Raw genomic sequence first — 10,433 nt, 5'->3', positions numbered from 1 at the left:
CACACACAGAGAGAGAGAGAGACAGAGACAGACAGAGAGACAGAGAGCTGGAATGGGGACAAGCTGAGCAAACAGGAAAACTTACTAAGGTACAGGGAATATGAACTTGAACAGGGGCTTGAATTATCTGATCTCCCAATAAACAGAACGGAGAGCAGGTGCAGTGGCCCAGAGGCAGGAATCAACACCGGGCAAGCAGGCGAAGGGTCATGGCAGAAAGTCAGGATGCTGGAAAACACATCCGGCCTTACACAGTTAACTGCAGCCCATCCTAGCCAACAGGAGCTCGCTGTTGGCTTTTTAAGTTTCACCTTATGTGCACATGTGTATTTCACCTGTGTTCAGGTACTTGTGGAACCAGAAGAGGGAACAGATCCCGGGAACTGGAGTTGCAGGCATTTGTGAAGGGCCAAACCTGGGTGCTGTGAACTGATCTTGGATTCTCTGAAGACCAAGCACTCTGACCCTCTCCCAGGCCCCTTGGTGCTTCTTCGTTGTTTTTGAGACAGGGCATCAGTATAGCTTATCTGGCTTTGTCCTGACTCCATCTCCCGAGTTCTAGGACAGGCATGCATTACTACACCCAAACTCTTTGGTTTTTTGTTTGTTTGTTTGTTTTTTCAATTTTTTCGAGACAAGGTTTCTCTGTGTTGTTTTGGTGCCTGTCCTGGATCTCATTCTGTAGACCAGGCTGGCTTTGAACTCACAGAGATCTGCCTAGCTCTGCCTCCCGAGTGCTGGGATTAAAGGCATTCACCACCACCACCTGGCTCTTTTTTTTTAGAAGGATTTTTCAGATACCTCCTATGAGGCTGGCTGACCTGGAACTTGCAAAGTAGATCTTTTCTTCTGTAACAACCCAAACTTACAGGACTGTTTTATTTATGTATGTGCACCACACACATGCAGGTGCCTGTAGAGGTCAGAAGAGGTCACTAAAGTTACAGGTGCTTGTAGGTCACCTGCTCTGGGTGCTCTTAACTGCTGAGCCATCTCTCTAGTCTTACTTTTGAGACAAGATCTCCTATGTGGCCCTAGATGCCCTGGAACACCTGTAAATCTGGCTGGCCTTGAACCCACAATTGTGTTGATCCTGCCTCTTGAGTGTTGGAATCATAGGCTTGAGCCACTATGTCCAAATACTATTGATTTTCTTGCTGAAGGAGTTTTATTTGGTATATAGTTCTGACTTCCGGTAAGTATATCCAGCATTGTAAAGAATTGTAATCACAGTATAGAATATTCCCATTATCTCAGTTCTCCGTAGACAATCGAGCAAGCTCCCCAGCCTCAGCTGCATCTAATTGCCTGTGAGAGTTTTGCCCATATGATTTAATTTCATACTTTAAAGAACACTATGTAGCCCGGGCTGTCCTCAAACTCAGAGATGCCTGCCTCTGCCTCTCAAATGCTGGGACTGAAGGTGTGCGCCACTACGCCTGGCTTACTTTCCCACAACCTTTACAGAAAAACACAGGCCAAAAAACTGACAATGGGAAGAAGTGATCTGCTGGACTACAGACTTTATTTGAATCTCATTAGAATTTACCTGGGCCACGCATGAACACAGCTTAGCTTGGTAAAGACACTTGTCACTTACAACTGGACTAGGAGAGACCAAAGAGGCACAGACAGAGAGACTGTGCTGGGAGGAAACACTTCTAGGGTGGGAACAGGAAGATCAAGAGTTCAAGGCCAAGGCAAACCTTGGGTACTAAGCAACGAAAACATCTGGTGAGTGGTTGAGCATCTGTGCCTGTAACCCCAGAATTTGGGAAGCTGAGGCAGAATACTAAATTGAAAAAAAAAAAAAAATTCATTTGATGAGCAATTTGGCATAAGGGTTTACTTTTTTTTTTTTTTTTTTTGAGACATGGTAACATTCTGTAGCTCAAGCTGGCCTTGAACCCACAGCACTCTGCCTGTCTGTGCCTCCCACGTATACCACACCAGGTAATTTTTTTTCTAATGACATTTCCCATATGGCAGCAAGGCAAATAAATGATTGTACTTATATTGTTTTTTTGAGGCAGGGTCAGGCCTTGAATTTTGTGTCAGTGTATGAACAAGGAGATTGGAGGACAATGTATAGTTCGTTCTCTCCTTCACCATATGGATCCCAAGGACTGAATTCAACAGCAAGCTCCTTCACTGTTACCCAGGCAGTCCAGGCCTTGAATTCCTCCTGCCTCCACTTTCTGAGCTGAACTTACAGGAACTTCCCGCCATCCTCTGAGGAAGCTGGACTTTGGTTTCTTTTGAATTGAAAGCCCAACCCCTGAGTGAAGTTGATAAACCTCATAACTATAGTCATGATCCAGTCTAATCTTACTGGAAAAGGAAGAAGTTTTTTATGCTCATTTTCTTACTCTTACCCAACTGAAAACAATGAAATCACCGTCAGAGAACTGATGGAGTCCCTCGGAGGTCAGACAAGGCAGCACATCTGCTCCCCTGAACAAGACGAGCTAACCCTTCAACACAACACAACTTCCTTTTCCTTAGCAAGTCATGTTCACAATACCGAGTTTCCTCAGAACTTTCCTTATACCTGGAGTATACTCCACCTCCAGCTCCCTCCCTCTTCCTAAACAGTCTCCTCTTTTCATATCCAATTTTTCATACTTACTGGTATTTCTTTCTGGAGGCGTTGCTTTTGTGGGCCACCCTGTTCCAGCATTTTTACAGGACTGCTTAAAAACTTTGATACAAATTCATATAAAATCATCATTCACTCAAGAGATATGGTGTGTGTGTGTGTAAGAGCTGCTAGTCTGACTTTCACAGTTCAAGAAGTTTAGAGACTGGACTGATACCCACAATCCCTTGCCAATAATTTAAAACCGCTTAAAAAGGATCCTGCCTACTAACAGGGTGTCTTTGTTAGGCAGGCCAACTACAACCCTGCTCTACCTTTGTAACCTTACTTTTGGTTAGCTTGGACTTCCTCCTCACATCGGTGTGGGAATTCCATACACAAATCAGGAATATTTCTGGTGATTTAGTCCTAATTTAAACCCAAGTAAGGTGGGGGTGTGGTAGAAGAACTTGGGAGGTGGGGAAGGCAGAAAGATCAGGAGTTCAAGGTCATCCTCAGCTACATAAGTGATTCATGGACAGGCTTGGCTGCATGAGGTTCTATCCCAAACAAAACAATCCCCAAATTAAAAAACAAAGAAACCTCAGGTTTATTTTTCAGTGATTACAGCTATATACAGTTCCTTGAGTAGGCAGGGGGTGATCTACTACGTACTTCCTCAAATTAAACCTTTTAATATTTTTTTAAAACAGACATATCTTAAACCACATTCAGTAAAATATTGTAACGAACAGTGTCCTTTCTCTGCTAGATAGTTTACATGCTAAATTTTGTTACTGTACCTCTTTCTGCATCTATTGGTATGCCCTTTAGAAAGCCACAGAAGCCAAGGCAATCAGCGCCTGAACCAGGCCACACAGTCGGGGGGGTGGGGGGCAGATTAGGAAAATCGCCAAAGCAAGCAGTATTCTGGAACCCAGTTTCAGTAAACTTAGCTGGGAACTTTCCCCAATTTCGAGTGGGCAAGGACAAAATGAACTACCAAGAGCGCACAAGAAAGAGCGGAGGTTCAGCAAGGTTAAGTCACTTGTCCAAGGTTACACCGAGCCGATCAGAAAGAACCAGAATCCCAGGGCTGAACGCGTCTTAACTCCCGGGCGCGATCTGCTCTACCTACACCAGGGCCACCACTGACACGTGGTCAGGAGTCGTCTCAAGTATTTGCTGAATTAGTAATGCCTGAAAAGAAAGTTGACTGTAAGAAGCCTGGGTGAGGTTGGGGGAAAGGACACACACACACACGCGGTCTGCTCTACCTACACCAGGCCACCACTGACACGTGGTCAGGAGTAGACTCAAGTATTTGCTGAATTAGTAATGCCTTTAAAGAAAGTTGACTGTAAGAAGCCTGGGTGAGGTTGGGGGAAAAGGACACACACACATACACACACACACACACAGCCTGGGTGAGGTTGGGGGAAAGGACATACACACACACACACACACACACCCCACACACACACAGAAGAGCAGTCCACGAGCAGAAAGCAAGCCAGCCCCGAAACCCACCAAGTTTTCCCGGCAGCGCCTTGGGGCGGGCAGCGCGGCTCGGCAACCCCGCCGTCAACCGAGGTGGCTGGCTAGGCCTCGGCCGCGGCCTCCCCGCGGGGCCTGGGGACACGCAAGCCCCGGAGACCCGCCCGACTGCTTCCCTTCCGAGTCCCCCCGCGAAGCTTTCCAGAAGCACCCAGACCCATGTCCCCCAGCGGTCCGCGATGGCCCGGCAGCCGCGCGCCTGGGCGCTGGGGAGCCGCCTCCGGGGCGTTTCGCGTCCTCGTCCTCCCCACGCGCAGCGTGGCGGGCCGCGGCTGGGCTCGGGGTGCTGCGGGACCGCGGCCGGGCCGCCGCCGAGCACGGTCGCCCGCCGGCCGCGGGGCCTCGGGTGGCGGCGAGAGGCGGGGCGGGCGGAAGGAGGCGGAAGAGGAGGAAGAGGAGGAGGAGGAGGAGGAGGAGGCGGCGGCCCGAGCCGGGAGACGGGCGGGGGGCGGGCCGGGGGAGGGGACGAGCGGGATTTGCGGACGCCGCGCCGCTGCCGGGAGCCGGCGGGGGCCCAAGAGTGACCGAGTCACGGCGGGCGCCGGCGGAGCCGCGGCCGCGTCGGACCCGCCTCCTGGAGGAGCTCAGCCCCGGCCAGGCCCGGCCCCATTCCCGCCCCGCGCCGCCTCCCCGCCGCCGCCGCCGCCGCCGCCGCCGCCGCCGCCGCCGCGGGAGCGCTCCCCTGCCCACCCCGCCCCCGCGGCCGAGCCCGGGAGTCGAGTGGGAGTCGGCCGGCTGGGCGCGGGCAGCGCCGGGAGCCCGCGGTGGGGGCACACTGCAGCCGGGAGCCCGGGAGGGGCCGCGCCGCCAGCGTCTGAACTAGGATGTCCCGACATGAAGGTGAGAGCCGAGCCCCCGCCCCCACCGCCTGGGCCTCGGCCTACCCCGCCCGGGGTCCGGGCGCTGCCGAGGGCAGCGGGGCACCGGCGGCGACGCGGGCCGGGCCCGAGTCGCGGGGCTGGGGGGGGTGGGGGGTGGGCCCGAGGCGACCGTGGCCCGAAGAGCGAGCGAGAGCGGGAGCGGTGGCCGCAACCGTGGCTTGCGGCGGCGGCCCTGAGCTGGGCCTGGAGCCGGAGGCGGGGCGGCCGGGCGGCCGGAGGCTTTGCACTGTCATGGGGCGGGAGAGGGGGAGGGGAGGCGGCGGGGCCCGTTACCGGCGGGAGCCTGGCTCTCGGGACGCATACCGGACGCCGAGGCCTGGCCGGCCGGGCCGAGAGAACCGCGGGGCCCCCCGGCGCGGCCTAGCTGCGGCGGCTCCCGGAAGAGCTCGGCGCGGTGGCCGAGCCGGGTCGCGGGCGTGCGGCCGCGGCAGGGGAGCGGGGTCCGGGCCCGGCGGACGCGTCCGATGTCCGGGAGACCACGGGCGAGCGGCGGCCCCGCCTGAGGGCCGCGGCCGTGCGGGCGGGAAGGCGCCGCGGCCCGGGCTCGGGCAGCCCTCGCTGACTGGAGCTCGCCCGGCCTCGCGGTAGGCCTCGGCGCGTCCCTGGGCTCGGGTAAGCCAAGTTCCCGGGGCGGATCCAGCCCGGCCGCGGCGAGCAAACTCCCTGCTCCGTCACCGGGTCGGAGCGGAACTCGCTCCCGGCCGGCCCCGGGCCCTCACCCGCGTGCGCTGCCCACCGAAGCAGGCTTACGGTCGGGGGGCGTTTGGACTTCCGCGGTGCCCTGCGAAAACACGCTAGGGTTCTGTGGCTACGAATCAGACCACTCACGTCTCAGCCCCACGGCACAAAGGCACAAGTGTTTTTAAGGCCGACGGATAGGCGAGGAACGGGTGAAAAATAAGTTAACTTGAATTTACTACCATATGGTTTAGGAAGGGGGGAGGGGGCTATGTGATCTTTGTTTCACTACAGCAGGTTTTACATTCAAAAGTAGTCACCCGACTTAGTGGAAAGTTTATTTCGCTACGCTTAATGGGAGATTGGAGAAGTGACTTGAAAGTATTATGTCCCTTAGGTTCTCAAGTCCTGGATAGGTGGTGTGGGAGTGGAGAAAGTTTGTGGAGGATCCTAGGGTGTGCTTCACCGAGGGAAGGGCATTCTTAGGGAAATACAGACCATGGATTTTCTGGGTTGTAAAACCCTGATTGATTAACATATATTTAGTGCAAGTTTCAGAATTTGCATTCCTAATGGCAAGATTGAGATTAGCTCTGAACATTTTGTGTTCACGGATTCTGTATTTTTTAAAAAAAAAAAAAAAAACCTAATAGGAAAGAGACTTCTTGGAGCATTTTTGATTACTAACTGTTCAAGTGTTGGAATAGCAGGATAACTATTTTAGCCCCCGTCAGGAACAGAAATATTTGGAACTCTACCTGTTAACCCATCCTGTTGAAAAAAGTTGTAATTAAGGTTATAATCAATTCCATTTGGAGATGTTAAGGTTAGTTTTACATGGCAGTAGGTGTATTGACCACCTTCAAGACAAAATGGAAGTGAGCATGGGCTGCAGGCTCTACCTCAGGAACTAGATTAAATGACAGAAGAACAGCCTAGGAAGATGGGGGACTGAGATCTTTGCTCCTCACCTTAAGGAAGCATCCAGATCCAGAATATTCTTAATGAGCAGTAGCTTGGAAAGAGTCCTTTACCCTCAGATGGTGTGTTAGAGTAGTTAAAATGGCTTAGGTAGATATAATATCCTTCAGTAAATCACACACTATGTATTTAAGCCTGTCTTTCCCTATTTGGTCCTGGAAAGGATGCTTTTATAAAACTTTTGCTGCCTTTCAGTTACTTGATATCTTCAAACTTGCAACATCTTTTTTGGCAACTTAATGCTAGATATTTTCTAAATGGATGTGTTGAAGATACTGTGTAGTGTTTAACAAGTGATTTTTATATTTAGATACATACATTAATTAAATTTATTATTTTATTTATTTACTTTGAGTTAGGGTCTCACTAAGGAGCCCTGGCTGGTCTGGCCATGAATTCTGCCTGCCTCTGCCTCCCCAGAACTGTAATTAAAGTTATGTGTCAACAGACAGAAATAGTTTAAGGGCCTAGTCTCTGGCCTAATGCAGGAATGGTAGTTTCAGTATCACATCTGTTGGAGAGAGATGTCTATGTTTTGTATATCATTTCAGGCAGTGGTTATTTTCATCAGGAGGGATTGACATATCAGCAGATACAGGGTACAAGCCCAGGTCTTCACTTACCTTTCCTTTCTTTGGGCCAGCTAATCCTTTCAGCTTTGTTTGTCTGTCTGTTTTTCCGATGTAGTCTCAGCTGTCCTGGAAGTTGTTCTGTAGACCAGGCTGGCCTCAAATTCAGGGATCTGCCCACCCTGCCTCCTGAGTTCTGGGATTAAAGGTGTGCACCACGCTGTCTGGCCTCAGCTTTGCTTTTGAGACAGGATCATGGTACTGGTTCTTGGCTGGCCCGAACTCACTTCATGCACTAGGCTGGCCTCATACTTGCAGCCACCCAGCCAGTCCCCCTATGTCCCCTCCCTCCTGTGACACCCCACCTAGCCTAGCATTGTTTTAGTGCTCTGGTTTCTGAGCTCTTTCTCTTCTGTCCTCCACGTTGTCTGCAGTTTTTCTCCTCAGGAGTTTGACCCAGAACTGGGTCTAGTACAGGGTAGAGCTCTGCCTCCTCTAATGTTCTTGCCTTCTCCTCGCTTTTCCAGGCTTCTGTGCGCAAGTGACTTGTTACTTTGTCTTCTCCCAGCTCTAACTAGTTACTCTGTAGTGTACAGATGATGGAACTTTGGACCACACAGCCCCAAGATGAATACCTGTCAAGCATTGGACTGCTCTGAGAAAAGTGGATACAGCCAAGGACACGGAGAACCGCTCTAGGCCAGGCTTAGCATACTTTCTCCAAAGTGAAGGGCCGGGTAGAAAATGTAGTAGGCTTAGCCAGCTCTAAGCTGTCACTACCATAGTTGTGATTTGAAAACCAGCTAATCGAGTGGTTGTGGCTGTGTTCCAATTAAAACCTTATTTATGGACGCTGACATTTGAATTTCATATAATTTTCATGTGTCATGAAATATGACTCCTTGAAACGCTGCCACCACCACCATTTAAAAATGTAAAATCCATTCTTAGTTAGTGCGGCCCGTCAAGAGCTGGTGGTGGCCACAGTTCATCCAGGCCTTGTAGTTTGCCTGCCTCTGCCCTTCGGTGGAGGTTTAGAGTTGGGCTCCTGGAGCTGGTGGGAGACCGCCCCCTTGGTGTGCCAGTATTTCCACTGGGTCGTGAGCAGGGACGGCCAGCTCCAGTGTCTCCTGAGGTAGTACCGCACAGACCGGGAAGGGCTGGGGAATGAGCGCTACCTTTTTGTGGAGGTGGCTCCGCTCCACACAGCGAAGTTCCTGTTTGCTGTGTGACTTGACTCAGGAGAATTGCAAGGCCTCTTTTCATTTTATTTTGAAATGTACTTGTCATGTTAGCAAACATTTCCCAGGTACTAGCACCCAGTCACTTTGTGTTCTCTATATCAACAATATCTAATTCTGTTTCTTACACACCAAACCCAGTCATTTTCTGTTTTCTGTGTTTATTTTTTAAAATGTCTCTGGCTGGGGCTGTAGCTCAGTTATGGAGTACATGCTCTTGTGTTCTTTGGCTTCTTGTTCTTTTGAGACAGGGTCTTAGGTATCTCCGGCTGGCCTTGATGACACTGTGATCAAGAGTGACCTTGAGTTCTTGATTTCTTGATTTTCATTCCCGCCTACAAGCATGCCTGATTTATGGAGTGTTGGGGCTTGAACTCAGGCCTTCATACATGCTGTGTAAGCATTTACCAGCTAAGCCGCATCCCTGGCTTTGCAGTTGACCTGCACCATGAGGCTCTAGACTTCACCACCAGAAGAAAATAAAAGGGAGTTAGGTATGGCGTCACCTGGCTATTAGGTGTAGCCAGCCGCTCTTCCGGTAAGGATCCCTTGAGCCTAGGAATTTAATGCCAGCCAGTTCTGTCAAAAGAAACAACAAAACCTTCAGACTCGGGCCTGTATTTCCAGCACCCTGTCAGGAAGTTGAGGCTGAAGGGTTTAGAGGTCCAGGCCATCCTGGGCTACATAACAGAATCCTGTATCACACACACACACACACACACACACACACACACACACACACCCCTTAATGTCATGTTTTGGTAAACAACATATTTCAAATGTATGCGATTCCGAGTTTAAAAGTCAGGAAACGGCTTTGTAAATAAAGTCCTGTCAGATCACTCAGCTCATTAGCTGTTAGGAGTGTTCTCTTTGGTTATGTGCGCTAGCACAGATAGCTTTAAGTCCTTGGACTGTTTTGTTACTATGTAAAGTGCACTGCTAGGTACCAAGGAATGTGGGAAATACGGAGGCGATGCCTCTCCCTTTAATCCTGGTAGGAGAGAGGTGTTGTGGACAGTCTCCCAAGGAGCACTGCCCAAGGTAGGCCAAAGAAAGAGAATAAGCAAGTGGGTGTCAGAGTGCTCCCCAACCTGGTTCGTGCCTTTTCAGCCCAGTTTTAGCGTATTTAGTGTACATGAGTTGGGAGTGTGTGTGTGAGCACTGCGTGTGTATGAATCGGGAGACCTTTGGAAGTAAGTCAGTTCTCTCAGACTCTGCTCACCATGCTTGGGTGGCAAATGCCTTTACTTCCTGAGATAGCCTCCCCTGTTCTGCCCAGTTTTAGAGAGGGAATCTGTTTTGATTTTATATCTTAAGTGGTTTTCTTCTTCTTTTTTTGGGGGGAGGTGGGGGGCAGGGGACAGGGTCTCTTATTGTGCAGGCTGACCTTGAACTCATGTTCTTCTACCTCGAGTTTGGGGATTATGTACCCACTTTCAAGTACTTTTAAGCTTGTTCTCTGAAACTCTTTATTAAAAAGCTGCTGCGTGTATTTCTGTTCAGGAAGTGGGGTGGCACATGCCGCAGTGTGTCTGGGGTAGTCAGTGGGTTCTCCTTTCACCTCCACAGGAATCCTGGGTTTGGTACAAGCACTTTCCTTGGCTCTGCTACTGGCAGCCCTGCTGCTGTGAAGTTGTCTGAGACAGGGTCTGTGTCGTCATCACTGTGACTGGGGGGACTGAACTTGTGGCCCTCCTGCTTCCACCCCCTAAGGCTGGAATTCCAGGGGCACACCGCCATGCCGTGTTTATGTGGTGCCGGGGAGCCAACATGGAACCTCATGTGTGCTGGGCAAGCCGTCGCCCAAGAGAGCTGAACCCCAACCTTTCCTGTGCTCTTGGCAAGAGAGAAGTTGTTTGAGATGTCAAGTAGAAATCTGTTCCTCACATTTATTCTATTTACTTGGTGGTTTTGTAGTGCTGAGAATGGAACCCAGAGCCTCCTT

General features: G+C 51.0%; 1 protein-coding gene across 1 annotated transcript in view; it reads left to right on the top strand.

Annotated features, from left to right (window-relative positions):
* Positions 1 to 4,812: 4,812 nt before the first annotated feature.
* Positions 4,813 to 10,433, top strand: part of Kcmf1 (potassium channel modulatory factor 1) — a 67,730-nt gene continuing 62,109 nt past the window's right edge. Inside the window, exon 1 of the mRNA XM_059258002.1 lies at positions 4,813 to 4,975. Within this exon, the coding sequence (XP_059113985.1) occupies positions 4,960 to 4,975 (16 nt within the window). The 5' untranslated portion in view covers positions 4,813 to 4,959. The remainder of the gene's footprint in view (positions 4,976 to 10,433) is intronic.

The sequence above is a fragment of the Peromyscus eremicus genome, chromosome 3 (assembly GCF_949786415.1).
Source record: "Peromyscus eremicus chromosome 3, PerEre_H2_v1, whole genome shotgun sequence".
NCBI lineage: Eukaryota > Metazoa > Chordata > Mammalia > Rodentia > Cricetidae > Peromyscus > Peromyscus eremicus.
The sequence above is the reverse complement of the archived record's forward strand: the minus strand, read 5'-3'. Positions and strand labels throughout refer to the sequence as shown.